Source organism: Syngnathus leptorhynchus, chromosome 17 (assembly GCF_054491065.1).
Source record: "Syngnathus leptorhynchus isolate UIUO chromosome 17, UIUO_Slep, whole genome shotgun sequence".
Lineage (NCBI taxonomy): Eukaryota > Metazoa > Chordata > Actinopteri > Syngnathiformes > Syngnathidae > Syngnathus > Syngnathus leptorhynchus.
In genome coordinates, this window is record NC_141211.1 from 6445195 (window position 1) to 6473177 (window position 27983).

The 27983-nt window shown below is 41.9% G+C and overlaps 5 protein-coding genes and 1 long non-coding RNA gene across 11 annotated transcripts; 3 read left to right on the plus strand and 3 right to left on the minus strand.

Moving 5' to 3' along the window:
• The first annotated feature begins 576 nt into the window (after positions 1 to 576).
• Positions 577 to 4722, plus strand: LOC147043452 (transgelin-like). Its single transcript, XM_085935735.1, has 5 exons — positions 577 to 746; positions 3617 to 3803; positions 3878 to 4049; positions 4118 to 4220; positions 4327 to 4722. Exons 2-5 carry the CDS (start codon positions 3624 to 3626, stop codon positions 4472 to 4474), a joined length of 603 nt encoding a protein of 200 aa, XP_085791861.1. The 5' UTR covers positions 577 to 746; positions 3617 to 3623; the 3' UTR covers positions 4475 to 4722.
• Positions 4723 to 6065: 1343 nt separating this feature from the next.
• On the minus strand, positions 6066 to 9778 carry pafah1b2 (platelet-activating factor acetylhydrolase 1b, catalytic subunit 2). The gene is made up of 6 exons (XM_085936734.1): positions 9700 to 9778; positions 9189 to 9276; positions 8824 to 8913; positions 8591 to 8707; positions 8107 to 8229; positions 6066 to 7606 (listed from the first exon to the last, which is right to left on the minus strand). The coding sequence occupies exons 2-6, from the start codon at positions 9273 to 9275 to the stop codon at positions 7328 to 7330; spliced, it is 696 nt and encodes a 231-aa protein (XP_085792860.1). The 5' UTR covers position 9276; positions 9700 to 9778; the 3' UTR covers positions 6066 to 7327.
• Positions 9779 to 10541: 763 nt separating this feature from the next.
• On the plus strand, positions 10542 to 13857 carry LOC147043454 (myelin protein zero-like protein 2). 4 transcript variants are annotated; one of them, XM_085935902.1, is made up of 6 exons: positions 10547 to 10854; positions 11715 to 11884; positions 11945 to 12155; positions 12360 to 12576; positions 13154 to 13181; positions 13296 to 13440. In XM_085935902.1, the coding sequence occupies exons 1-5, from the start codon at positions 10791 to 10793 to the stop codon at positions 13170 to 13172; spliced, it is 681 nt and encodes a 226-aa protein (XP_085792028.1). In that variant the 5' UTR covers positions 10547 to 10790; the 3' UTR covers positions 13173 to 13181; positions 13296 to 13440. The 4 variants fall into 4 exon arrangements, with proteins under 4 accessions (XP_085792026.1, XP_085792027.1, XP_085792028.1 ...); XM_085935900.1 differs by lacking the exon at positions 13154 to 13181 and having other exon boundaries at positions 10542 to 10854; positions 11960 to 12155; positions 13296 to 13857; XM_085935901.1 differs by having other exon boundaries at positions 10546 to 10854; positions 13154 to 13447.
• A 295-nt stretch (positions 13858 to 14152) lies between these two features.
• On the minus strand, positions 14153 to 21309 carry nufip2 (nuclear FMR1 interacting protein 2). 2 transcript variants are annotated; one of them, XM_085935889.1, is made up of 4 exons: positions 20832 to 21309; positions 17787 to 19322; positions 17550 to 17582; positions 14153 to 17274 (listed from the first exon to the last, which is right to left on the minus strand). In XM_085935889.1, the coding sequence occupies exons 1-4, from the start codon at positions 20980 to 20982 to the stop codon at positions 17222 to 17224; spliced, it is 1773 nt and encodes a 590-aa protein (XP_085792015.1). In that variant the 5' UTR covers positions 20983 to 21309; the 3' UTR covers positions 14153 to 17221. The 2 variants fall into 2 exon arrangements, with proteins under 2 accessions (XP_085792015.1, XP_085792016.1); XM_085935890.1 differs by lacking the exon at positions 20832 to 21309 and adding an exon at positions 19553 to 19777.
• A 547-nt stretch (positions 21310 to 21856) lies between these two features.
• On the plus strand, positions 21857 to 24848 carry LOC147043456 (uncharacterized). 2 transcript variants are annotated; one of them, XR_015068694.1, is made up of 4 exons: positions 21857 to 23367; positions 23926 to 24025; positions 24093 to 24223; positions 24460 to 24848. It is a non-coding gene; the product is annotated as an uncharacterized LOC147043456 (long non-coding RNA). The 2 variants fall into 2 exon arrangements; XR_015068693.1 differs by having other exon boundaries at positions 24093 to 24848.
• Positions 21940 to 27983, minus strand: glra4b (glycine receptor, alpha 4b). The gene is made up of 10 exons (XM_085935904.1): positions 27384 to 27983; positions 27083 to 27204; positions 26350 to 26417; positions 25346 to 25569; positions 24628 to 24710; positions 24411 to 24548; positions 24084 to 24298; positions 23549 to 23707; positions 22997 to 23089; positions 21940 to 22922 (listed from the first exon to the last, which is right to left on the minus strand). The coding sequence occupies exons 1-10, from the start codon at positions 27440 to 27442 to the stop codon at positions 22656 to 22658; spliced, it is 1428 nt and encodes a 475-aa protein (XP_085792030.1). The 5' UTR covers positions 27443 to 27983; the 3' UTR covers positions 21940 to 22655.

A 27983-nucleotide genomic window follows, 5' to 3' on the forward strand; every position in this document is an offset into this window, starting at 1 on the left:
TGTTGTCATTGTTTGTCGTCAAAAGTCTCACCATGTGTAGACTTGACTCTCGTCTCTGGCATGTTTGCTGCAGGGAGTGTCCTCCCCCCTTTGTTGGCATGGAAACAAACTCAGAGCAAGGACAAGTTTCAGTCCCGATGACTCTAACCCAGCTTCGCGTGGGTCGTATCGCGACCTGTTCCTTTCGCACGAGATTAAAAGCGCAAAGGATCTCGTGTTGATTTTAGACAAGACAAACACGCAGGCGAGAGATGAGCTCGTCCGTCTGCTTCCCTGCTCTCCCATAAGTCAGCCTCCTTCCTGTCCTCCCACAAACTGTTTCTTGATGCCTCTATCATTCCTCCCTCCTCCCCTCTAATCCACCACTGTTCCACAGTGTTTAGGCGGAGGAGATATTTGAAAAATGCTTCTCAGTGACCACACCAAACTCCCCCTGTCACATGGCCTCTTTTTCCTTCCCTTCCTTCTCCTAAATAAGGAATTTCAATTTGAGCAAAGAAAGGGAGAAAGAGCAAAGGGGCGGGTCACAAAGTGAAATAAGACTACCCAAAGGCGTATCTCTTTCTCGGACTCCCTCTTTTCCCCTTGAATGCGGGTGAAGTCATATATTTCAGACGAGGGGGTTTGCAGTATTTACCTTGGCAACCTGCGCAGTGCACCGTGTACTGTGCTGAAGGGAATTAGATAAGAGAAGAGAGGAGAGCAGTACAAGACGAGACAAGAGCACCTGAACGCTACAACACAAAGTAAGTTCAAGATTCTTTTCACCCCACTTTCAATTTTTCCATTTCCAAACAAGCTTCAAAAATCAGCTGCTGAAATTCTTTCTTCCCTCAGATTGAACTGCAGTGTTGTAAAATGTTAATCTTTGCTTATGGTGTTGCACTTGTGAGGGATTACGCAACGTTATCGTTTTCAACCGCTGCCGGGAGTAAGACAGAGTTGATGACGCAAAAGGCAGCCGTTTTTGTTTTGAGTAATAGCCGAGGTATGCTATGGTGGCATTCAAGGTCGCAATCTGGCTCAACACAACTCATTCAATTCTTCTGCGTTAAATCGGTGAGGAACTCGTGTCCGTAATCGGAATGTGACAAGTTACAAGTCTCAACCTGGTGCGACAACACGGAAGTTGCAAAACACAGGGTCATACAAGAGGCTTCAGGAAATGAGGGCCAGGTTTGAATACAGAGTTAAAGACACTAGTTTTTATTAATTGTACATCATATTTTTAGTAACTGTGAAATAGTCTAAATTGTCATTCGATACATTATAGCTGATCTCAGAAAAAGGAAGTTTCAATTCCACTGCAAATTTAGAATACAGTGGAGTCAAGCATGACAACTTTCACATCCATGTACTATTCAACACGTTTTAACGGTAGACAAAACAGAACACCCCCACCACACACACACACACACACACACACACACACACACACACACACACACACACACACACACACACACACACACACACACACACACGAGAGTTTCAAATTCAGACTTCTTCAGAATATGATTAACTGACTGTTTTCTTTTCCCTTTCCGACTCGGCTAACTTCAGATAAGTTATTTTGTATGTAAAAAAAAAAAAAAAAAGTCTGTAGCCACTCAAGTTGGTTGAACTTCATTTTCGTATGACTATAAAGACCAATGAGTGCTCGATTAATAGAGTGACATAGTTATTTAGGGTGTATCTTGCCTCAATTACCTGGGAGAGGCTCCATCTGAGCCGAATAAGGACATGCAGTAAAGAATGCAAATGCTTAACTATGTCATAATAACAATGAATCATTTCTTCCCGCAGTGTCAAATCATCTAATCCGCTAAAACGGTGCCACTCTTTTGTAAATATCAAAAGCATATGATTCAAATCCTCTCAATGGCATCATGTGTTAACAATCACCCCCCAATAAATAACCCGTGATGGTTTGTACCAAAAATGACCTCCAATCAGTGTACGGTTGCGGGCTCAAAGTGCAAAGGTCAAAGTGTGGAGACTTCTCCGCCTTTATTTCATAATGCGATAAGCACGTCTGGTTTGGATGTGCCCGGACAGCGCCGATTTTAAGATTGCGAGAGATAAGTATCCAAGCAGATGTTTGTGATAAAGTGAACTGGTTTGGAATCATTTAGCAAACAGGCCCACGCTCTTACCGCCCGTACAACCGCTGCGACCTCAGACAATAAACAGACACGAGTCTCATCCAAAGCAGCGCTGCGCCCCAAGACAAAACCATCATTTGTCAATCTTGCTCCGTGCGAGTCAGGCCTCCGTTTTGCACCAATGATAAAATAGGAAGCCCGTTTCTAATATTCGCAGGAGCCATATGGACATATCATGGCCGTGTAGGCGAGAAAAAGGAAATGTGGGGGGGAAAAAAAAAATTCCTCGCAGGGCTCTAAACACTTCCATATGGCATCTGCTTAAGTAAAATATGCCACACAATGATTTAATTGTGGGATTTGAATGTTTCAAAGTAAATTACTTTTCAGACTAGACGTGCTTTATGAAGGGTTTTGCTATCAGGGCAGTTCTCGGTGTTGTTTGGCATTTTGTTTGGACTCTTGTATACACATAATGTTCTTTGTTAGCCAGGGAGGAAGGAAGTGACAGCTGAATGAGCAAACAGGATGCAGGAAGAAGGACTAAGCCTAAAGGAAGCTCATACGACATTAATAGGAGGTAGAAGTCGGGCATGATTCGGAGAAAAGCAGGCTGCTGGCGCTCAAAAAGACATGTAGCTTTATTATTAAAACCCAGGACACCAAATGGGATTTTTTTTTCAACTAAAAATGAATAAAACTGACAATTCATATTTGGTCCATCTGAACAAGAACAGTTTTGTATGGAAGATTTCAGAAATGCCAATGCTAGGATATCGATGCAGCCTTTAATCAGAAAAGGGTTTACAGTGAAGAGCTAATAAACTCCTCCCACTTCTTTCAAGTTGTCCATCTGTCTGTCCGTCCGTTTAGTGTGAACCATTCTCAGACTCTGACAATGTCACGACATGAGTTCCTCCGTCCTTTTCTTTCGCGACATGCCGGCACACACATACAACAAACCAGCCGGTTTGTAAACACAAGTATTCGGAGCGGTTGTTATCGAAATGTTTGCGATTGCATAACGACTGTGCGTTGCATCAACTTTTACGGCCTCGATGTTTATCGAGAAGTACTGCGCGCAGCTGCGATGCAAAAAACTGCAACCAGTTAAAGAAAATCAAATTCCCATGAGTGAGATCGTTTTCAATCATAGACATGAAAGGGAACAAAAAGAAGAGAAAAAAACAGACTATAAAGCCTCAACTTAGCTATGATCACAATCTACATAGCATTTTACTTTCTATCGGGTCAAGCTGCACAACTAAAGGTATGTTACCACCTCAAAGGATAGTTTGTCGTTTATCAGCAACAATTTTGGGGTGGAAAAAAACTTGAGTCAAACATCAGAATTGAAGGAATGCTGTAACTCTTTTTTTTTTTTTCCTTTGCTAGTGGGGCCACCATTAAATATTCCATTAAACTCGCATTCCGGAAAGTAGAAAAATAAACTGTCAAGTGTCCGGAAGTCCTCTCGGCGTTTCTAAAAGCTAACTTTCCCTTCCTAACAGGATCAACATGTCATACAAGGGCCCGGTTTATGGTCTCACCCGTGAAGTGCAGAATAAGATTGATAAAAAGTATGACCCGGAATTGGAGCAAACGCTGGTGGAGTGGATCACGGCCCAATGCGGATCTCAAGTGGGCCGGCCGGAGGCGGGCAGAACTGAATTCCAGGAGTGGCTCAAGAATGGATATGTAAGTCAAATTATTATCATTTGACTTCGCTATGCATATATATATATATAACACCAATTTTTGTTTGTTTCCAGGTGTTAAGTGAGCTCATCAACAGCTTGAACGTACCAAACAAGCCAATAAAGAGTGTCAAGAAGTCCACAACGGCCTTTGGTCAAATGGAGCAAATCTCCTTGTTCCTTAGCGCGGCAGAAAAATACGGAGTCACCAAAACGGACATTTTCCAAACCGTCGACCTCTTTGAAAGTAAGACGGCTTTCAACTCGTCGGTAGTGTTTGCGACATGTTTTATTAATTTGATTATTTGTCTCCAGGCAAGGATATGGCAGCTGTCCAGAGGACCTTGGCGGCTCTGGGTAGCTTGGCTGTCACAAAGAATGATGGCAATTACAAAGGAGACCCCAGCTGGTTCCATAAGTACGTCTTTTTCTCTCGAAAAACATGATGTGTCAAAATAAGCGGTAGCGCTAGGATGAAATGAGACTTGCAGATGTAAAGAAAAAGAAATATCGATTGTCTACAGGAAAGCTCAAGAGAACAAGAGGGAATTTTCCGCCGAGCAGTTGAGCGAAGGCAAGAACGTCATCGGACTGCAAATGGGAACAAACAAGTTGGCGTCTCAAGCCGGCATGAGCTATGGGACACCCAGACAGATCATCAACAATAACTGAGGCCAAAGAATTAAGATAGTAAGATCATCTTTGACCTTACCTGACAAACTGAAACTCAGCTACAAGCATTCATACAGAAGAAGAACTGTAACATACATTTCATAGAATCAAGAGAAATTAAGCATGGCAAAAGACACATTCCATTTTGTATTTTACTTTTCTAATAATTCTGGCCTTTTTTTTTTTGTGTGTGTAATGCATTCTGTTTGAAAATGATTTGAAAATAAATAAAGCGCCTTTTAACTGTTGGGAAGCCTGCTGTGTGATGAATAAAAACGGCACAATAATCAATAATACTAATCAATAATAAAACCAGCACGTTGTACTAAAATTTGAAAAAGAATGACTTAATTGTTCAAACTGTTAGAGTGGCTTAAATATTATTTTTCAATTCACTGCAGTATGTTATGAGCAGTTAGTTGTATTTAACTTGTAAGAGACATCAGGACTTGGCATTTGGAACCAGCTTGAGCCCTGACAAGACAAAAAAATATATGTCTCCATTGAAAGGCTGTGGAAATAAACTGGACAGCCTGACCCGACCTAAGACCTGCTTGAATTAGCTCTTAGCACCGAGACAATTATTGAGAGGTGCAGTGTGCAAATCAATGGGAGCGAATGAATGGAGACTTTGCGCCGCGTCAAAATTGTGTTACGCGACTTAATGTGTGTATTAACAACCCTCAATCTGGTGAAAAAAAATTATAATAATCCCACAAAAGTTAAATTCCATTTGACACAATCCGAAATGTTGAATGACAGCACCCAGGGCATTTCGACTTTGCTGGAGTTCAGCTATGACTGGATACAATTTAATAATAAAACTATGTGAAGCTGACAACATAAGGATCCAATAACCACTGACCCATTACTTACACTTGGCAGCAGATGAAATAAAATAATCATATTAAAAAAAACACACACACTCTTCAAATCCAGAGTGATAAAAAGAACTGAACTGAAGCCAAACGTAACCCGTTAACAGTGCCCAAAGCGCAAACAAGGCCGCCATGTAGATTTTATCGTTAAACTTCAAATGCCCGCTGGGAGCAGAAAGTTTGAACTTTACGAGCAGAGTTTGGTTGAGACCAAGCGGAAAAATGGAAGTGTGCGCGGCCAGGCGTTCACACTATTTACATGGACGCAAAATTCCTGCAGGTTTGGATCAACGACAACGTAAACACACCAGAGCAGTGGATGTCGAGAAACTGAGATTCCAACTCTGGATTACTCAATCATTACTAGATTATTTCCAGGCCCAAGCATGTGGCAAAGTTTTTTTTTAACCTATGCAGGATCCATTGTCATTCTTTTCATCCTTGTCACACAATAAGGGGTATTATAATTGTTTAATTATTGAACAATCCAGATAAATAAACTATGAAGTTTGTATGAATCAAACATTAATGACTAGAAAAGATAGGTCATTTGAACTCAAAAGTGGGAGAATGGCAAGAGTATGCAGATTTTTAAAGAAAAAAAAAAGGCTTGTGTGCGGCAGTTTACTCCAGATTTTAATTAAACAACGCCCTCTGCTGGTGAGCATCTCAAACTGCAGCAACAATTTATCATGCAGGCGAGATAAACGATTTAAAAAAAATCGAACTCTCCTTAAAATACTCGACAAAAACATCAAATTCCTACAATGCTACAAAAAATCAATTTTATTAGTTATTTAACTAGTTTTTGCTCAAATTTCTGTGCAATATTTTATCAACTATTTTTTTTCCAACAAAAGTATATTTAATGTTGAAATTGACGACAAATAAAACTAAGAAGCAAAAAAAAATGATGACCACTTAACATGACCACTCAAACGCAAATAAATTCCATCCATGATTCATTTATTGGAATGCTTTAACTCAATAACGAGACAACAAGCTAAACAAGTGCACATAATGGATCGCACAGATAGACCCCCACAATCTAACCCCCCACCTTTCAACATCTCTTATATACAGCCGGGGTCGGTTCTAAACACTCACACCAACTTCCAGACGCACTGTACACAACCGATCCCGTAAACATTGGAGGCGCGCAACACAGACAATCATACACGCTTTTCAACACAACACGCATTGTGCAGAGCTGAAGACAGCAGTAACTTGAGATCATTTGAAGCTCGGTAAGTGACTGATCCATCGAGCTATGAAGAAGCTTTAGCACGAGCTCGCCAACGTTTTTTTGGTTGGTTTTTTTTGTTGCTTGGTAGCGTGATGATTATTCAGTAGCTTCTGCAACTTTTTATTCCTTAAAGTCATGAAGTACAGAAGTCAAAAAAAAAGGGGACAAGGTTGTGTGAGAGGTCACGGAGAAAAATGAAATACGACGGGGGATTAATTTAAAAAAAAAAAAAGTAACAGAATGAAAAAGTGTGTAAGAAAGAAAATACTGTAGAAGCATCAATTTAGTGCACTGAAGGAAGAGAGTGTCATTGTCCATCCATGTCAGGATCCATAACAGCGTGCATGAGAAGGACGAAACGAAATTTGTGCTGTTTGGCAAAGAAGTCTTTTTTTTTTTCTTTTCTTTTGAGCGGGCTTGCACGAGTTACATCGCATGTGGCCAGAGTTGCTGCCGCCATTTTACTTTGACCACATAACTGGGAGGGGGGGGGGGGGGGGGGGTGAAATGAAGTCAGTGTGTATGTACTAGAGCTCAGAAATCAAGAGAAATACTTCATTTGATTTGACACTGCGCTCGCAAAAGGTCTCACAGGCAGTAAGTCGTTTCAAGAGTGTAGTGATGTCTCTCTCCCTCTACAGCACCCACGCCACTCATCAACACCGAGACACGGCCATCTCGGGGGGGGCATTCCTTCTCCTGTCTCGGGTGCCGCCGTGACTCGGCGACTCACACCAGCGATGCCCTTCGCTCTTCCGGCGTCTCTTCGAGTATCTGAAGCAGCAAGTCGCTGAGGGGCTTGGCCATGGTGCGGTAACCCGTCGACGTCAAGTGGAGGAAGTCAAACATGTCCTGCGGAGCGATGGTGCCGTCGGAGTGGACGAACTCCTTGCTCACGTCGAGGAGCTGAGCCTGGCCCAGGCGAGGTAGCCAAGCTCGCAGAAAGTCATTGACGGCGGCGTTCTTCTCCCTCAGGGGGTTTGGACGCTCCCCCCGTGGTAATAATCCCTGAGAACCGGTTTGGTTTGAAATCAATGTAAACGGAACATCGGCGGTTTCATTGTAAGCTTCGACTTGAGGTGCGCTGATAAAACTTTGTCAAGATTGTGCTGATCTTTGCGATTGTAGTCGGCGTCTTGATAAGAACGATAAAGCGAAGCTCCAGTTTTAAGACGGTCTCGCTTGTTTATTTGAACCGAGCGATATCGACAGGGAAAACTATCAATTCCACCTTGATGTTACGGCTGGCGGCTACTGTGGCATTTTACTGCAATGGAATGGAAACCATTCAATGGAGTAAAAATACCACAGAGCTGCTTTAATCCAATTTCAGATTTTTATTCGCCTTTCTATGCCAGCGATATATAGTGACAACCGAAACAATGAAATACACTCCCAAGCAATTCTTTTTTTCTTTTTTTTGTGTGCTAAAATATTTGTTTCCTTCTGAGGTATGTTGTTTGACTCCATTAAGGAAGGAAGCACCGTTTGAACAAAAGTGAACTTACCAGCACAACTACTTTTGCTTTGGGCAGACGGGAGGTGAGCAGTTTTGCAATTGAAAGAATTCCTCCAGCAACTTGTTCCGCCGTATGTTCGTGATTATTGGTTCCTACCCACACCACCACAATCTGAACAAAAACCAAAAACAGATGTTAAGGCTCATCGGGTTCATTCTTTCATTTCCAGAACGACAGTCTTGTGCGTGTTCGTAATTTCAATTTCTGTGAATGTTGCTGCCACTTTGTTTACATACCTCAGTGACATTCCTGTTAACTGTATTTCTTAATCTGACATGTCACACCTTCCATCCTAACCTTATTTTCACAGCTTGTTACTCCATTTATGACATCTGCTCCTGATTATAACCAAGGTGGCAAGGTCAGGGGCAGCAAAGTACTTATTTAAGTGTGCTTGAGGAACACACCGTGCATGCGAACAAGGACACAAGTGCACAATGTCGATAGGCGTGCACAGGACATTCACACCAACCTTGGGACGAATGTTCTCCAGCTCTCCGTTCTGCAGCCGCCACAGAACGTTGCAAGTGGTGTCGCCTCCGATGCCGAAGTTGAGTGCGTGAAGTGGTGAGAACAACTCCCTCCAGACCTGTCCGAGCAAATCAGGCAATTTATTTCCTCCACGAGTTCCCCCCCCCCAAAAAAAAATCATTGCAACAGCAGAACACATAAAAGTAGAAAAAAAATACTCGTTTCCTATCTCACCTCATACTGCTGCATTAGTTGTACCATAGAGTCCCCGACAAAAAGCACATCTGGTTCTCCATCTTTGCACTCCTGCACAAATCGGGTGTGCTGCAAAATAAGCACAACCTTGTCAGAAAAGAGTTTGGGATGTTGTGCTTGGCATGATGATCTTGAAAGCTTGAATGGTAGCAGACTGTCTCAGTCCTATTAGCATCAATGGATTAACCTTGCAGGGACCTAAACAAATCGAGCTCTGAGTACATTGCATTCAAAAACTATCCATTTAACTCTCTTGAGGCACATTACTGATTGATACTCAATTATATTTTTTTAAAATATATGAATTCTTAAGGGAAGCTATAATGACGTGACCACCATCATACCTGTGACATCCACCGCCCATCGCCTTGCACATCCTCAACTGGCTGAGCCACTGCAGCAGGGTTGAAACCATCACCATCGCCACTCATCCTACAGAATCCACAAGAGCGTTTACTAACTATCAAATTCAAACAGACACGCACAGATGATAAAAAAATCAAATCAAGATGCAAAGTGAACGCTGCACGCCATGTACGCCATTTGTTTGGGAAGCAAAGCATCAGCACCAGCTAGCACAGCCATAGCAGCGCAGCAGCAGATTAACGTTTTTGGTGCACACAGCGTGGCCTAAAATGCACACAGACCACTTTCGTTTTCAAAGCGACTGCTTATAAAATCCCAGAATTAACTCTGGGATTAAAAAGGGGCCTCTATTACAGACACGGAGATTTATTTGTCGTTAGCTTGTTAGCTAGCTGACCACTCCAGCTGTATCTGACACTATCGTGTCCCGCGGTAGACTGTAAATGCGGTATAATATTATGTGTTGTTGCATTTTAAAGGACATTCTACCTGGAAGAGTGCAGAGCGTCACTTCTCGACCCGAGGCTGACGTTAGCTGTGTTGTAGACTTGACAGCTGTCGCAGTTTGATGCGGGGGATGCTCGCTACAGTAGCATCAAAAGAGCTAGGCTAGGCGAGACAACAAAAGGCGTGTCATGAAGGCAACTGCCAAAGATCCTATTGAGGAGAGAATGTGTAGGTGCGACAATTTGCTGTCATGTCGGATGAGGAGGATTCTTAATTTTTTTTTTTTTAAGGTTATTAAAATTTTCTGTACAATTGATGTCAAATTTGTGGCTTATATTGTCATTAAACCCTAGCCTATAGCCATGCACTAAATTTTAAAATCATTTACATTGGTTGGACATTATTGATTAAAGTGACAAATAATTGCCCTCCCCCCATTTCTCCTCGAAAATAACATGGTTGTTTTGACGCATTTTAATAAAGTCCGACATTTTATTGGGGATTCTAAAATAAATGTTGTAATATTCTCAGTCAAGAAAAAAAATGCACATTTTTTACTGCACTGTAGGAAATGAATAACATCTTTAGAGGTTTGTTCAAAGGTTTATTTAAAGATGATTATGGATTTGATGGCACTAGTTTTGTGACAAAAAATGAATCAAAACGTTTATCTTGAGCTTTGTGACAAAACGAAACATAGGTTATGCTATACATGAGAAAATGCATAATGTATTGCAGTAACTGTATTGCGATTCTTTCCCTTTGTCATAACCGTAGTTTGGACACTAGAGGGAGACAAACATCATTTATATCGATAGAATTAACCTTACAGAGACATGCGATTTGAACCCTAACCCTAACCCACTAGTTAATATGTGAAGTGAAACCAGAGGTACATGGAGTAAAATGGAGGAGGCAGAGCAACAGGTTATGCAAGAAGTGTGCATACACCGCCCATCAGGTGTGTTCTTGCCTGCAGAGGTGACTCAAGATTTACACGGTGGGAGTGGAGAAAACCAGAGTTTCACTTCACGAACTCTTTTTTTTTTTTTTGCGTTTGTTTTTGCCATCTTTGGGAACATACATGCCTGCCCTCATTCTACTCTCTCAAAGTCCGCGTTGAGACGGCATCAATGTTTGCCAGTCTCATGTGTCCGACGTGGTTTCTGCTTCTCCTGGGAGGTTTCGTCCTGTTAGGTGAGTGTGACAAACTTCCGTGACACATCCACCATTGTGTTTGTCTTTTAAAAGACACGTACCGTTTCGCTTGGAAGCAACTCGTTAGAACTTTTCACTTTTAAACTTTTAAATCACGCATGCACCGTGCGATAATGTTTTAGACTCACTGGCCTGCTGGTCAACCTTTAAACCTTGGTATGCATTTCAGACATTTTGTATTTCACCGACAAGTGTGTCAAAATTGGAAACTTATTCTGATTACTTTTCTAAATTGACGCGATTGCACTGTGCAATTTAATTCACGTTCTCAAATTGTGAACAACTTCCCGAGCAACCTTTAAAGGTCGTATTTTATTGCTTTATTATACCAAAGTGCCTTTATTTTGAATTGGTACACGTGTGTGTGTTTGGAAGTGTATTTTAAATATGTTATAAATATGTTATAAAGATAAGGTGTGTCACTGAGGCGCACCTTACAGTGACTGAACACAATAGTGTGTGTATTGACATCTATTTTGTTTTAATGACACAGGTAGACTCAATGTGTGTTTAAGCAAGCAAATTTGAAAACACCTGAAGTTTTTAAATCAACACTGTCAGTGATTTAAATCAGAGTACTACACGCGCAAGTGTTCATTTTCGTTCTCATGTGTACTTGCTAAAGGCAATATGCAAAATCCACCCCCACAAATATAACCACATACTTTCACTTATGTTGCTAGCATTTTATTTTTGTGTGTTGTCAGATTGTTGTTCTTTGGCTGATCAGAAAAGATCATTGTTGTCTTGCATCAGCTTGGCTATGCGACCTTCAGACTTTGCAGCAATTATTAACCATTTAGGAATAAGCTCAACACTTTCCTTTTTTTTTTTTTTAGGAGTGGCACAGGTTTCAGGAATTGAGATCTACGCACCGTCAGATGTGGAGGCGGTCAACGGGACTACGGTTAGACTCAAGTGCACTTTCCGATCCAGTCACCCTGTGTCGGCTCAATCCGTTGTCGTGTCCTGGAACTTCCGTCCACTGAATTCTAAAACAGAAGAATCGGTAGGTACAAACACAAAGAGTTCAGATTTTTTTTTTTTTTTCAATATATATTTTTGTTAGGTGTTCTACTACCAGGAGGTGGCGTACCCTCCTCAAGATGGGCGTTTTAAAAACCATGCGGTGTGGTCAGGAGATGTTACAAGAAGTGACGCCTCCATCACCCTGCATAAAGTGCCTCCAACATTTAACGGCACATACATCTGCAATGTACGAAACCGCCCAGATGTGCACGGCAATAACAGGGAGACAACACTCAGTGTTGTCACCAAAGGTTAGTGTTTTTTTTAAAAAAAAGATTTTTTTTTTTATGTTTTATATCAACTGCCGAAACCTTCTTGTGTTTGTTTTTGCAAATGTTATCGTCATTCTCTGCAGCTGCAGTTGACACAGCTTGCCATCGAATATGTTTCCCCTTCTCTCCTATTATCACAGTTTTTTGCTTTTTTTTTTTTTTTTTTGTTGCTTTCGCTTCCAGCTACGGTCTCCGAGATGACCATCCTGATCATTGCAGTCGTCGGCGGCTGTTTATTTATCCTGGTCCTCCTCAGTATGTGCGTGGCTGTGAAATTCTACAAGAGGAAGCAAAGGAGCGAAGACATGGAGATGAACGCGCAGGAGTCTAATCACTTGGACCCAGTGTCCAAGCCCAAGGATCCGGAGCCCAAACCCAAACGCAAGGACCCAACCGTGTGGTGAGGGGTCGCAAGGGTCGCCCGCCGCTCCTCTACCTCTCGGGACTGGTGTGGTTATTTTGGGAAAGAGACTAATGACAGCTTGGGAGTTTTTCTCTTCCATGTTTGCTCCTCCAATGTGAACCTTTTGAGCTTTATTTAAATATATGTATCATTGCAGTGTTCGATATTATGTATCACAGATTTTACAAAAAAAATTCCATGCTGTTGTTGTGGTGACGCTGCCAAATAGGAGATGTAAATATGGAGGAATCTTTCTTGAGATAATTTATCTCGGTTTCACAGCAGCAGTTTTGATCACCTGACTTTTGTCATACTATTTTGTGTGTTCGTATGCTCCAATGAGACACTAAATACAAAACTGTTGCTGCGAATGTAATCACATCCTGTCTTTTTTTGGGGGGGCTATTCTTAAGGATTGCAATCATGATATGAGCAGATTAAAATGTTCTGTCTTGTCAAAATGTTCCTCTTCATCAGCAGAGGCCAAAGCCCAGACAACCAGGAATTGTTTTTTGCTGGATGAATGCTCATGTGGTATTAAGACCCCCCTCTCTCTCTCTCTCTCTCGTGGTAGGCTGGCTGGGTCAAGATGAGCATTCTGGGTATTACTGTACAACTCATTTTGGGCTTCTTTTTTTTTTTTGCTACGCTTTCCTATCAGCAGCCCATCTCACATTTTGTGTATGTGTGTGTGCATGAATGCTGGGCTTAATCAGTAAACCCGGGGAGGCAGTTCATCTGATTCGTGTGAAGAAACTGCAAGTTGATAGCTCAGATGATGACGAGTCTGAGGAGAGCAGTGACGATGATGACGATGAAGAAGAAGAAGATGATGATGACGACGACGACGGCGGCGACGACGACGACGATGATGACTAAGCCTGATGATGACTAGGCACTTTTGAGTTGTTTTGACTTTTGCCCAGCACGAGCGGTATGAATTTTTGGTGGTACAAGGTACAAAGGTTTCCCCTTTGTAACGTTAAGTTTACCCCTACACTACCACAAACTATTAAGCACTAATTCTTTTATACAAACAGCCTGTTTTTTTTTTTTTTATACATGGTCATTTTTTTTACAAAATTTAAATCCATATTTTGCATCATCATGAGCAGGAATCATCCCACTCACATTGGGGCCGTGGTTAGTCAGGCAAGTTTACTCCCACACTACCAGAAACTATTACGTATTAAATCTTTTTTACAAATAGCTTCATGGTTGTCGTTTTTTTACAAGCCAGTCATTTATTTTCTGAAAAAAAACAACCCCTTATTCAAGGTCTTTTTTTTTTGGGTGAAAAAAAATCCCAACAACTTACGATTGTTGGAAAATTCCAACACAATAAATTGTCTTGTCTTGTCGTCATTCTTTCGACAAATCCTTCTCGATACAAATGAGATTTCTGAAACACTCGTCCTTGAAGTGCTTCATACAGAGAGGCAGTTCTTTGCCCACAGATGTGAGAACTTCATCCTGGAACTTCTAACCAAAACTGAGATGTTTTATGTGGCCTGTGGACTGACGAGGGTCAAGGCTACACGCAAACATAAAAAAAAAAAAGACACAAAACATGTAAATTTTAACATTTTAATGGAAACTAAAATTGTGACATTGGCAGATTTCTTTTTTTTTAAATTCTATAACATTGTTTGGAATCTTTCATGCTTAAACAAATGGCAACTAGCCATTCTGTTCAATGCAAAACAAATGTAATGACTCCTTTAAAGACAAATGTCAACGTGAAAGAAATTTGAGACAAGTTTTGCAGCCTTGCGTTTAAGGAGAGTATGTCGACTGGGTAAGCTACAAGAAAAAAAAAATACAAAATTGAGGAAACGACAATAGATATGACGTTTGTATCACTCGGGGGGGAAAAAAAAAAAAAAGTAGTTCTACATAATGCAGTGGATTTCTATCATCCCAAATTAAGATATCTGATATATTTTGTGAGTGACGTCAAATATTAACATTGCTACCGATGGAAGAACTTCACATCAGACTTAAATAAGCAACTAAACAATGTGAAATGCATAATAAAAATAAAATCCTGACTTTCAATGCCATATATTCCTTTTAAATCTCATCCTATTTGTGCATCTATGGATAAGTTAGTTCAGAATTTTGAAGAAAAAAAAAAAAACATGTCATAATATTAATTTATTAAGATTAACCATGTGCTACTTCAAACATGATCTTTTCCATTGGCTGATTTTGGCTTTTCTGCTCACACAACCCAAAAAAGCCATAAAAAATACTCATTGCTTTTAGCTGTGTCCATGTCGCAAAGAATTTCAGCATAGCAAAACTGGGGGCAGGGGAGCAGGGGGAAGAAAAAAAAAATTGGCACGATATAAACTGGGAGAACATTTTTTTTTTAAAACAATCAAAATTGCTGTAAAAGGTTTTTCACTCAGGCACCTGAACATGAAACAGGTCGTGCAGTTCTATGAAATATGAGGAAGTTGCATATAATAACAATAACGAACAAGTGACTAGGCGCTAACAATTGAGAGGCTCAAGTTGTCTGCGGTGATGTGGAAGCCTGCACCGGCATCCTTAATGTGATTGCACATCCTGAGAAGTGGAGGGTTCAACTTCCACATGATCAGGCCTGACTTCCACACGCACATCACACGCTGCTTCAAGAAGCTTGTTTTTGGTTTGCAGGCTGCAATCTCTCAACGGATGTTTGACACAACAAGCCTGTTCTTCTTCTTTTTTTTTTTCTTCTCTCATTTAAGTGCTTGGGCGAGGAGTATCGTATCTAGTTCATTATTTTCTAAAGAAATAAAATCATTGCAAAAAAATCCAAAAATAACTTGCTCATTCTTAATCACCCTGTTTTTGAGACGCAGAAGCCTAAATATATGCCCAAAGACGACCTGATGGTGTCATCTTATACAATGAACGAGAGATTGGTTAGAAAACCTGCCATTTCCTTGCAGAAACTTTTTTTTTTTTCCTTTCCGTGGCTTAACCATTCGTTTCACACGCAAAGCATTCCGATGCTCAGCAGAAGCCATAACAAAAGCGTTGAAAAGTTAAATGTCAAGTTGACTTGGAAAAGGGATGGGGGGGGGGGGGGCGGGGGGTTAGGGGCCGTCCGCCTCTATGGTGAGGCCTAATCAGGCCACAGCAGCAAGAAGAGTACTTGAGAACATGGGGGGGGGGAGCCAGATTGCGGTGAGCCAGTTCGATGCTAGCTCGAGAAATCAAGAAACGTCAAGGTGCTAATGAAGGCTTACAGGCTGGCATCAATTTAGAAAAGTTGCACATCAAAAGTTTTCTAAATGTAGTCCAGCATGACTCCTGACACGAGAAGAGCTTTCCACTCAAAACAAATAGGTGTTTTGTGAAATCCTCTTCAGGAATGTCATGAATCATCTTCTTAATAGATTCCAATTTGATATTTTCAAATTAGAGGGCATCACGACAGGTGGTCTTTTGGCAAAAAAAAAAAAAAAAGTGAACATAGTCATGGCTTTATCAACGCTACCTGAGTTACATTTAATTATTGTTTTGTTCTGAGAAGTAACAGCCCACAGTCATTCTTTTAGGGAGGAGTTGTGTCAATAGAGCTCTAGGAACTAAAAACGTTAACGTAATTAGTTGACATAAAGTGCTAGCAATCCATACGTTAAGCAAATCCTAGCGTTAAGAAACCTCAAAGGTCCTTAGTTGTGTGTTCAATACATCAATACTGATTTGAAAGTGACATCACGGCGGGCAAATTTGGGCTTCCTAGACTTAAGTACAGCTTTCAACACATCAAGTGAACAACGTCCGTGGATGACCCCTCGCTAGCCATTGAGACAACGTTAACAACATTAAAACCTGACCCACGAACCTTCTTCACATTTCAAAGGCGTCATCGCAAACCTTAATAGACGAATTCCACCAGTAAACATGCAGGACAGACCAAAAAAAAAAAAAAAAAAAAAAGGGGCAGAGTCAGGCGAGTTAAGATTCGAGACTGCGACGCGTGATGTTACTTCACCTCACCCCGCCATCGACACTAACAAGAAAACAAATCGACGAGTGTTATTGAGTCATGGAAGCAACAGTCCAAAACATCTGAACCGAACCCGACGAGAAAACCCGGCATTTTGGTTGAGAAGTCGTTACCACCTGTAGCACGCCTGGAAAGCGCCGACGAAGGGGTCACAGGGGGGGGGTTACGGGTTGCCCTGCAGATTTTTAAGACAAAGATTCCGGCCCTTCTATTTACCAACGTATACAGTCTGACTACACTGGCATCGGTTTTCAAAAAAGTCTTCACCAGTCATTGGCTGTTTACGTCCGACTCAGTTGAAAGCGTTTGTGGCATTTATGCAGTTCGGAGGGCTGGCCGCCACAGCCCGTCGTTATAAAGGCTTTAGGAGACGCAGTTCGCTAATGACATCTCCTCTTTGCGGTCATTATCGGTCACAGCCCGTCCGCTCGTTGTAGAGGCACCACTCGATCTTCATCGTCCGTGTATGAGTCCGACACACTTAAAGAAGTCGTTGCCGTGCTAAAACGAGCAAGTGTTTTGTTTTCTCACAGTTCTGTCCACTCCAAGACCATAAGACCATGGAGAATTTCCAAGGAGGGTACCCACAGCACCCAGAAGAGACGGAGCCGAGCGCTGCGGACGTCTACATCACTGATCGGGTCCATCCTTGGTCTCAGTATAAACCAATACTCGATTTGGATCTGGAGGAGGAAGGCGAGAGGGGGAAAAAAAAAAAAGTGTTAAGAGAATGTGAATCTCAAAGAAGTCAATAATATTTGCTTTTTCCAAATTTTGTTTTAGGCCTGCCTTATTCATTTTTTAACAGATTAAGAATTTTCTTTCATCCAGAATGGGATACCTAGCTATTTCTTTTTATTAGAAATTGTTTTGAGCGTCATGGCTATGGGGAGCTTTTTTTTTTTTTTTTTAATGCTACAGATTTCTTTCACAACAAAGACTCAAAAACGTCACTTACATTGTTTTTGCAAGCTGAAAACGTATTCCATTTCTGTTGGAGGGGGAAAAAAGCACATCAGAGAATGTTAATAAGTCAAGTCAAGTAAATACCCATTTATAACCCATTTACTTGCATACCAAGTAAATGGGTTCAATAAAGCACAGAAAACCTTTGTTGCGATTACACACAGCCAATTCGAAAGCAAAGAAGCATTTTCCGATGACACAAATGGTTGGAGGCTTTGATGGAAGTTACCTTTAGTGTGATAAGTGACAGCAGCTTTGACGTCGAAGGACCCCCAGCTCCGCCTTCTGCAGACATCTTTAGATGAGGCCTGTTCTTTCGACTTGCCAAACAACACTGGGGTTGCGTGTCCCTGCACAGGCTTAGCACCATTGTCCTTACGAGGAGCATCGACGCCAGTCTTCCCCCCCTTCTCCTGCTCGGCCGGGACGCAAAGATGAGAACAAGCTGGCGAAATAATTAAAGTCCTTTTCACTGCATCTTGAGCCAAAGTGCCAGGCTCCAAGAAGAAAGGGCCTTCCTCAAAGCACGGCTGCCCAGCTTTCGTCTGACACTGGCCCAAGGATGGGTTGTTCTCCGTAGACGTCGGCCCACTTCCCCCTTCTGGCCCCAAGTTGGGCTCATTAATAAACGAAAGGCCCCATTTATTGTGGAAGATCTCACCCAAGGCTTTCTGATTTGTCTGAGCAGCCGGCGGGTTGAGGAGGCGGGCGCTGGGAAGCGCGGGTTGCATATTTAAAGGGTAAATTAAGAGGGAACACTTTCTCAGTTCGTACGCCTCGCCCTCGATGGGGCTGTTTGCAGAGCTACAGTTACTTTCGAAAGGAGATGCTACATTGTTGCCGCTTCCCGGAGCGGTGGAAGTGAAGAAGGTGCCCGCTGATGCAGAAACGGGGCCGTTAGTAAAGCTAGCTGACGTGATGGTTTTCATAGCAGACATGGGCACCTGCGACAGTCTGACAGGTGGAGGCGGAGCTTCTGCTCCACTTTGAGCTACTACTTTGTTGAGGTTCTCTTTGACTTTACTTGCATAACTGATCTTGGGAACTATTTTAGCACTGCTATTGTCCACAGGAAACACTGGCGGAGGTTTAAACAAAGTCCACGAGTCCTCCTTTGAAGGTGAGCAAACCTTGGCTTTGTGCCGTTCCTCAGTCTTTTTAGCGACGGCTTTCCCATCCGAGTTCTTCCTCTGAGGTTGTTCCCCCGCCGAGTCCTCAGAATCTGCAGTCCGTCTTGGGGCTGACTGAGTCTCCCCTTTATGTGTGGCTTTCAAGCAGTCAAGTCTAGAAAGGCCTCCTTTCTCAGTCGCCACGGGCTCCGCTGTAGTGATTTTCTGCTGAGTGTCATTTTCTCTCGTTGCATTGTCAGTGTTCTTCATGTTGTTACATCTGGCCTTGCGTTTCTTCGGCGTGGTATATCCACCCTCGGATCCGCTGCCATCATTGTCCTTGCACGAGTAGCCGTTTATAATCACGCCGCAGTGCACGACGCCATTTTGCAGCAAGGCAGAGTCTTTCTTATCTTCGTGAGAATTTAAGTCGACAGTCTTATCATTTTTAAGTTCCATAGTCTTTTTGTAGTCTGCTCCTTTGATGTTCGCTTTTGGAGACGTCGAATAAAAACGTTGCGTTGGCTTCGGCTTCACGTGTATGTTACTTGTGTGTCTGTTTCCATTGCTGTTGGGAGGATGCAGCATACCAACGGCAGCAAACAAATGTGTGCTCTTTTCCACCTCCTCTTCACCAGTGCTTACTTTTTTGTTGCCTAGAGGAGGGACAGAAATAAACTGTTGGTCAAACTTTAACTGGAAGGTTTACGTCAAATGCTTTGTTCGATGTTATACTACGATGACAAATGGACCCTGGATTTCACCGTCATCACAAATTGCCTTCCACACCTAAATTGGTCATTGGATTAATTCAGTCAGTTACCTTACCTTTAACTAAAACAACACAAGGCAAACATAAAAGCCATTCAAAGAACACAGAACTCACGTTCGCAGAGCGTGCAAAACAAAGTGACTGCTTTCTCCCAAAGCCAACCTTCCTGTTACTGCCTGCAGCGGAGGTCAGAGTTCACAAACACTGCTGCTGTCATCATGGCTTGAACTCGACAACAGAGGGCCAAGTCATGCCGCTGCTGGTTTAAACATGAACCTTCACCCAAAAATACATGACTGACACATCTGAGGATGAGCTCTCTGCGTTACATTACATACATGTGATCTCAGACAGAACACATCTGTCAAATGGATCTTTTCAAAGCAGGATGAATATATATATATATATATATATATATATATATATATATATATATATATATATATATATATATATATATATATATATTAAAAGACACGTTTGACTGGTGGAAAAAAATTCAAAATACAATGGCCTAGCCAAGAACTAAACACGCTCAGCAATGACCTGCTGTGTCAAATAAGGACTTTAAGTTCAAAGCTCGGTTAAAATATATGGATAACGTCTATTGGACACCTTCAAAAGCGTACTTTGATTTAACTGTCACGGAGTTGGAGCTTGTTTTTCGGGGCCTGAAAATGCAACAGGCCTGTCAAAGCTGCCTAGCACTAGCTAACGTCAGCTAGCTGGCACCTCGGCCTAAACGTGTCATTGCGTAGCCACCGAACAAAACAAACCGGGGGAAAAAAAAGGACAATGTTTACTCAGCTATGTCACGACGGAAGTTTGGCGTTAAAACACTTAAAAACGTAGCAAAGCGGCTAACTCGAGCATTAGCCGTCAATCGCGCTCTAATATGGCCGACAGGAAATGGCAGCGCCGAACATTCCAATGAAGCCGGCTCCTATCCCTAAACGGACCGACAATGAGCTCAACTCAATTACACGCCCAACACTCTTATTGGTGTCTACCTAAAGGTTTAATAGCCTGGTACGACCTCCAAGGATTTCCGAATAATGAGGGGGGGGGGGGGCAAATGGGTGAGGGGACTGGCGCACAAGGTCAATTCCCGATATGTCAAACCACCACCAGCCACAACTGTCACGCAATGTCAGCTAGCCAGTAAGCTATACAGCCAATGGTGTTTCCAGAGATAGTAGCCAAATAATTAATGGTTTTGATCAATAAGCCACCCTTCATATGTGACGTGAAACATTACAAGGTAAAGGACAAATGCTTTCAGGTTTAAAATCACGTTGGTTGGAAGGCTGGTTAGCATGAGCCCGTTAGTGGCTAGTTGACATTAGCTGACTAAGGCTAGCAAGTGCTAGCTAACTTTTACGGATGTCCAAACCTGTTTTCTTCGCGTTCGTTTCCTGATGCTGGCGCTGGTGGAAGTGGCTCTGATCATTTTTTAGGCAAACGGTCCGCCGAGGAGGGCTTGCGTCGTCTCCGCGGTGTTGATTTCGACTGTCCCGTGCCCGATCTTTGGGCTGCGCCTCCATTGAAGTGGAGAATGTGCGACTCGTTCAACGGGCGCTAGCTCGGCCCGTGGAAGGGAAGAGAGGAAAAAAAAAAAAAAAAAGTGCAGACCAGTCCAATCACTACCAGAGCAGAACGGAAGCTATTTGAAGACTGTAAACGTCAGCAGTTAACGTCTAAAAATGGTTTGTCGCATTCACTAGATTGCACATTGAGTGTTTATGCGAATTTATATTGCAGATATGATCACAGACTTGAAGGCATGTTAGGTGTTTAAAAGGAAACGAAGGCAAGTGGTGATATTATTTACAACTGTCGGGTGGGGTTGCAGTTCAAACTCAGATCATAAGACCGGAGGCGCTGCCACGTCGTCTGAAACACGCTTCAAGTGGAGGGTTGAGTTGATCAGCCTCACTTTTTCCCCAAATTGCATTAAAATACAGTATACAATTAGTTTTATGATCGTTCATTAGACGTGTCAAAAGTAGTCACAATCGGTCCATAAATATATCAAAACAAAGACAGTTAAAAGTAAAATTGCTGGCTCATCACCTTTACTTGTTGGAAAATACTAAGTAGAAAAGTAGAATGTGATTTTTGCCATCAATCAGACACAATATAATTAACTTGGCAAAATAGTTTCTCTCCTTTAATAATTTGCACGTATGATTGTGCCCAGAAGGGAAAAAGATTTCAGCGAATGATAACAGCTGAAAAATACAACTTCTAAAGGTGCGTGCAGTTGCCAGAAATTATAGCACTGTAAATTTAGGGGGGCGAGTCAGACTCAAATAAAAAGCACCCCCCCCCCCCCCCCCCACTCTCAAAGTAATCAGTAAAAAGAGAAAAAATCCCGAGTGGCCGATGAGTTACTTGTGCTTTACTTTTTAATACTGCATGAAGCTCAAATCAGCAAAAAAAATATACAGTAGAAATATGCAAATTCAAATATTGCCCAACTTGGCAAATAAATACAACGATGACCAGCAAGCAAATATTCACGAATAAGTCAAAAAAAGAGATTGGCTAGAGTTGGCTTGACTTCTGGGCAAATCAATAGTGTTGAAAAAAAGCCAACCTCGGACATTTCTCTGGTTCGCTCAATTTCTAACTTAAAGATGCGTCTTTGAACGTGCACATTAAATAAAACGAGCAACAGCACCACCCTCTGGCCATACACGTAAAATGGCTCGGATATGTATTTCTGTACAATAAAGTATCCGAAAGGTTTCTCTGAATTATTTTCCATGACAAATTTGAACAAATAAAAAAAATATCCAATAAATCTTTGCAATTGCCAGAAATACTTAGAAATGACAAGAGCAGAATTTGCAATTCATTACAGTGTGGTGTTGTGACGCACAGTGGACAGAGGAATGTGAAAATGAGTACACAACCTGAGAAAGAATCTCCAGCATGCAGTAATCCAAATGCTGGTGAAGATAAAAAAGGGGCACATTAATTAAAAACAATAATTCTCTTTCAAATTAAAGTTATACTCGAGATGCCAAGCGATGTGTGCCACACAGTATTGCTCACAAGTGCAAAAAAAAAAAAAAGTGTTTCTTTGGGAGTTGGGTATAAATAAAAAATACAATTCATCAAAATAATAACTTAGTTGTGGACAGCATCATTTATCTTTAAGAGCAGTTGTCATGCTGTCACCATAACACATCCTATTATCTCCCTCGTCGAGTCACAGTTTAAATTGGACGTCTTCGTGCCGTAAAACTTTGTAGGTGAGCCAATAGAGGACATTAAACATAAGAAAACTCATAGGGAACAGGGCGCGAGAGATGGTGTCAATTTTTTTGGCTCGGTCCACAAAGCGCCGCCTGATGTCATAGTAGCCCAAGCCAGGAGGTAAATCAGCAAAAACTGGTGTCGCATCCATTTCGGAAGCGCTCGCCAGTCCCAGGCCGAAAGTGTGGAAGAGTAAACCCTGGCGAGCTAGCTCCTCCTCCTGATGTTGGGGAAAAAAACAGAATTAGAGGTTGTGATTTTTTTTGCAGATTGTTTTTGAGGCGAAGCGCGTACCCGAGCGCAGGCACTGCACTGCTGGCCCGCACTCCCATGAGGCGCATCATTGCCTGCCATGTTGCCTTTCGTCTTGCTCTCGCCACTTCCCCGCTAATGAAAGCGAGAGAGCGACACAGAATCATCCAACTGCACGTTTGCGTTCATTAACCGAGTCATCGTCTCTTACAATGCGAAGGGAAAGACATCAGAGTGTTACGTTGTCATCCTGACAAATACATGCAAATGTTACATGCAAATGATTTGAGGATGTTGCTATAAATATTCAATATCATGAATCCCGCATTTGTTCTCTCACTGTGCTGTTTCTTTCCAGGATTAAAAAAAAGAGGATGAAAACACAATTGGTTCTTTTCCTCGTGAGAGTCAAGGTGAGTTAGGAAGGCATTAAGAATGTGCGGTCGAGAATGGCGAGGGGCTTGACGGCTTGAATTAATTACAGGTCAACGAGATGTGTAACCGGGTCGGGCAGAGTAGAGGGAATTGCAGGTGACAGCTGCCCTGGGGGGGGGGGGGGGGGGGGCTGCGCCTGAGTGGGTGGCTTCCACTCACAGTCCGTTGCCGCTCTTGCTCTCTGAGCTTCTTCCTCAATCTGAAGAACTCCTTATGTTGCCGGGAAACGAAATTAACAGCCGCGTATTCCAAGAGGGCGGCAAACACAAAAAGGAGACACACGGCCATCCAGATGTCGATGGCTTTCACGTAGGACACCTGCAAAAAAAAAAAATATCGAACAGTATATTTATATATATGTCTTAATCTGAACTGTCCTTTCATTTACCCTGAGTTTGAAATAAATAATTGAACACAAGTGTCGTCAAGCTTAAAAGGAATTCAAACAACTCGCACCGTGGCTGACACCTCGCAGGCATTTCACTTAGGGAGGAGCGTTGCTAAGTAAATATACATGTTCTATCATCTCGCCTTAGGAAACCACTATATATTGCATGCTTCATCGTGACACATTTCATTAATCCAAAGTGTCCAAACGACATCCGGCAAGCTGCTGTGGTGACTCCGTCCGTTGCGGTGAGCTAATCGTATGCTATAAGTGACCAAATTGGCCGTGACATAACAAGAGTCTGACCTTTGGTAGAGACGCTCTGGAGCCGGAGCTCTGCGTGGTCATGGTGAGCACCGTGGTGATGCCCAGGCCCACTCTGGCTGGAGCTGCATCCATGTTGATCCAGAAGGACACCCAGGAAAGGATGACAGTGAGCAAGCTGGGTATGTACATTTGGATCAAGTAGTAGCCCATCTGGCGCTCCAGGTAGAATTTGACCTCGATGCAGGTGAATTTACCTAACAACAGGAGGAGATACAGGCACAAACTAACAGGCTGATTAGAGGTCGAGTGACAGAGGTCCTTTCAAGATGCCGGTCGGGGGGGGATGGGGGTCGTCTTATCGTTTACCTGTGTTGTAATGCTTGGTGCAATAGCCGAGGCCTTGCTCCTCTTTTAGAACAAACTGAGGGAGCACCAGGTCGTCGGCCACCTGCACAGCGCCCACGTCCAGCCATTCGAAGATGAGATCATTCATGGTGTAGCCAACTGCAAGAGATAAAAAATAAATAAAAGCTGGTCAAAAAATGTAATGCTGTCAACAGGCTTTAAAATGAAAGTCACTCACAGCTCTCCAACTGCATGATGCACGTCTGGCTGTCCATGGGGAAGTTTTTTAAATCCATAGGGCATGAGAGGGTTAATGTCAGCCTAGAGGACAAAAATGGCACAGTGCATTTGAATCAGCCCATTTTTTTTAATTTTTTTTTTTTTTTGCAATGACTTTAACCCCTGGCATTTCAGCATTAGAGGCAGTGGCCCATGATAGCGTTTTGCTGTCTTTCTGTATTTTATATTCCACACAGAAGAGTAGTTCAATTGCAAACTGAAAGCGGCCTAATTCATTTTAAACAGCCTCGAGGGTGTCGGTGACTTTTCGTCATCATCCTATCTGGATTTAGTTATAAATGAGGCGTATGAACTCAACCTGGCCAAGTGATGTCACAAATGAGTGATGTCATTAAGGAAACAATAATTCTGTTCATGCTAATTGCTACTTTAGCACTGCTAGATTTCATGTGTATCTTTTATTAGTTCTAGATTTTACAACTCGATTTGCCATATCTTTTAATATTCATCGAAATTTTTTTCTGACTTCATTTAGTTAGACTGTATTTCCTGATTATTCCACCACACTGCTTTGGTGTCACATGAGTGAGTTGAATTTATTTCGCCTGGAGTTAGTATTTACCATCAGCATGATCACAGGATTAGCTGGACACCAATTACAACTCAGCTGAACTGGAGTGGAAAATAAAAAAATGAGATGGGATCAAATGCATTACCTGATGCTGTAGAGGACATTTCCATTCTGGAATATTCTGAGGAGTGTGTTGTCAGTGGTAACGTCATGGAAATTTGCTCCCTTTTCATTGGCAAAGAATAAATCGGGTTTCCAAATGGAGTCCAACATGGACGGGTCCAGATCCAGGGAGTCATCCGGGTACTCTTTATAAGCCAGTCGAGGGTCGTTCCATTGCTGGCGCAGAAATACGTTTAGCCGGTAGTCCTGCAATCATTTACGTACATAGAAGAGTTAGTTTAGTGGCATCCAAACAAAAAGCACATTTGTGAGGCTTCTCACTCATCCAGGCAGGGGAAGGTTGACTCACCGCAGTCCAGACTGATTTATTTATTTATTTTTAATCTATTTAGAAACACATTCAGACATGCCTAAATGGTTGAGTTCGTAAGACAAAACAAAAAGGCTGCCCAGAAAAAAAAAAATCTTACAGGCTTGTGTGTTCATCATCTAAAACGACAGCAAACTTTACTTTCAATTATGACAATGAATATTTAACAAACTCCCTTTTAAGTATTTTAGAAAATACATGAGTCTCGGTATCTCTAAATGTGAATAAATAAACCCCCCCCCCCCCCCCCCCGAAAGTATTCACACCTCATAAATAAACGAGAGTTCTTTTTGGAAGTCCTTTTTAAATATTGATGAGGAAATCCCATTTGACATTTTGCATTTTATTGGTGGTGTTTTTTTGTCAAAGGATATTCACAAATTCAGTTTTAGATGTCTCGTCTTTTAACTGAAAAGATAAATTAATGTTAAGTAAGTCCCCACTGTACATAAAATAACGATAAATCATCCGTGAAAAAAGTGTTTTCGATGCTACCGCAATTGCCTATATTGCACTTTTTGCCAATTATACGCCACAATTAAACGACAACAAAAAATTGTCAATCAACACTGCGTTCGTGTCAATCAAACTAATTATGCTTTAAAAGGCAGAAATACAGAAAGACGACTTGTTGCTGCTTAGGAGGGAAAACTCACCATGGTGGTTTCAGTGATGGAGCCGAAGCTGTTGATGAAAATGTTGCAAGTGACGTTCACAGGAGGTCCTAAAATGAGTCGAATTGTAACATAGCATGGTTACAAATATTGACTTTATTCTCTAATAGGCGTTAAATAAACAGCATTTCTAGTAACCCCCACGTTGACCACTAAACATCAAATATTGAAGTGCCTCATTTCCTTGGAGGTAATCATTTATTGATTCTACTTTAGTTACATTAGTAGTGTATTTATAGTTAATCAGCTGGGAATTTTCTCACCATGTACTGACGACCGAGCGGAGAGAGAGAGCTATCAAATATGACATGAAATATATATGAAATTCAACCCTGGAGACTTGTGTGGGGTAAAGTGTGTCAGAGAGAATCTTCTGGCGAGAGCTACAGATTGGGGTTGGGCTGGGGTAGCAGCAGGAGCGCTGCTGCGCATTTCAAATGAAAAGGATCTGAAGGAAAGAAAAAAAAAAAAAATTATAACTCAAGGCTGTGGGTCAACAGTAAAATAGTGACAGGGGAAAAAAACCAAAAAAAAAACCCATCAGGGTTGTGTGGGAAGCATCCCAGCCTGCAGCATCTCTGGTCCCCCCTTGACCCATCTGTCAGGGATTTGTGCCATTTCAACGCCCACATTGTCGGATCAATTGAGTGGAAAAGCTTTCCTCACACCTGTCACGACAGGGAAGCTCCTCCCACCCAGCGCAGCCGTTGGTTACCTTTGAAATTGGGTCGGATGCGAGCGTCGTAGCCAGATGTGCGACCCATCAGTTTGTCCAGAAAGTCAGATGGCGAGGGCGCTTTGGAAGCGGGTAACTTCATGTCCTTACACTGGACTGACCTGCAGAAGGGTGATCAACTCATCACGTTTGAATTTTAAGGTGACAATTTTCAAGAGTGGGATATCAAGGAAACATCCACCGAAAAATAGTCTATAGTCATTTATCATATTAGATTAATCCAGAATTAATCTTAAGATTACTTGTTGATAAAATGATATAATGAAAAATTTTACAGTACCTGCCTTGAAGAAAAAACACATAATGAGCCCACAGGAAACACAAAGTGTGCAGTTGCATCCTCTGAAGAAAAAGACTCCACCTCTGGAGGGAAAATATAACTAAAAAGAGGGGTTAAAAAAATAGGCAGATGTTGTTCCTCCAGCTAAAGCTGTCGTCTGAACTCAGCAGCTCCTCCTTCCCTTTCCCTCTTCAGGTGTAAACTACAAGCCGTTGCTGTTGTATAATTCAGAATGCCCGGGAACTTTTCTTTTCCCCCTGCTGCTTGTGCGTTTGTGGGAATGACTTGAAGCGTTCGCTTTTTTTTTTTTTTTTTTTTTAAATGGCCACACACATGTTCAAGGAACGACTGCTAGAATCTTTAAAGAGACAGTAACTAGTATGTATTTCATAGAATTACTCGCTGTTTCTAATTAGGTTTATTAACACATTTTTGAAATGGTTACAGCAAGAATAGAAATATTGTGGCTTAACTAAATAATTTAAACACACGTTTAGAGACACATATAACATTTTATTCTTTTTTTATTTATTGAATAAAAATGTATTCTTTTTCATTTATTTAATAAAATTTAAATAAAAATTAATTGTATTTATTATT

Bases quoted from the DNA above. Each gene is read 5' to 3' on its own strand.
- LOC147043452 (XM_085935735.1), top strand. From the start codon at position 3,624: ATGTCATACAAGGGCCCGGTTTATGGTCTCACCCGTGAAGTGCAGAAT. The intron at 3,804-3,877 runs GTAAGTCAAATT...GTTTGTTTCCAG, and splicing joins AGTGGCTCAAGAATGGATAT to GTGTTAAGTGAGCTCATCAA. The intron at 4,221-4,326 runs GTACGTCTTTTT...GATTGTCTACAG, and splicing joins GACCCCAGCTGGTTCCATAA to GAAAGCTCAAGAGAACAAGA.
- pafah1b2 (XM_085936734.1), bottom strand. From the start codon at position 9,275: ATGAGTGGCGATGGTGATGGTTTCAACCCTGCTGCAGTGGCTCAGCCA. The intron at 8,914-9,188 runs GTATGATGGTGG...CTTATTTTGCAG, and splicing joins ATGGGCGGTGGATGTCACAG to CACACCCGATTTGTGCAGGA. The intron at 8,708-8,823 runs GTGAGATAGGAA...TTGCTCGGACAG, and splicing joins AACTAATGCAGCAGTATGAG to GTCTGGAGGGAGTTGTTCTC.
- LOC147043454 (XM_085935899.1), top strand. From the start codon at position 10,791: ATGTTTGCCAGTCTCATGTGTCCGACGTGGTTTCTGCTTCTCCTGGGA. The intron at 11,885-11,944 runs GTAGGTACAAAC...TATTTTTGTTAG, and splicing joins ATTCTAAAACAGAAGAATCG to GTGTTCTACTACCAGGAGGT. The intron at 12,156-12,359 runs GTTAGTGTTTTT...TTTCGCTTCCAG, and splicing joins ACTCAGTGTTGTCACCAAAG to CTACGGTCTCCGAGATGACC.
- nufip2 (XM_085935889.1), bottom strand. From the start codon at position 20,982: ATGGAGGCGCAGCCCAAAGATCGGGCACGGGACAGTCGAAATCAACAC. The intron at 17,583-17,786 runs GTAACTTCCATC...CCCCTCCAACAG, and splicing joins TGTCACTTATCACACTAAAG to AAATGGAATACGTTTTCAGC. The intron at 17,275-17,549 runs GTAAGTGACGTT...TTCCTCCTCCAG, and splicing joins TTTCAGCTTGCAAAAACAAT to ATCCAAATCGAGTATTGGTT.
- glra4b (XM_085935904.1), bottom strand. From the start codon at position 27,442: ATGCAACTGCACACTTTGTGTTTCCTGTGGGCTCATTATGTGTTTTTT. The intron at 24,549-24,627 runs GTGAGTGACTTT...TATCTCTTGCAG, and splicing joins CATCATGCAGTTGGAGAGCT to TTGGCTACACCATGAATGAT. The intron at 24,299-24,410 runs GTAAACGATAAG...TCCTGTTGTTAG, and splicing joins CACCAAGCATTACAACACAG to GTAAATTCACCTGCATCGAG.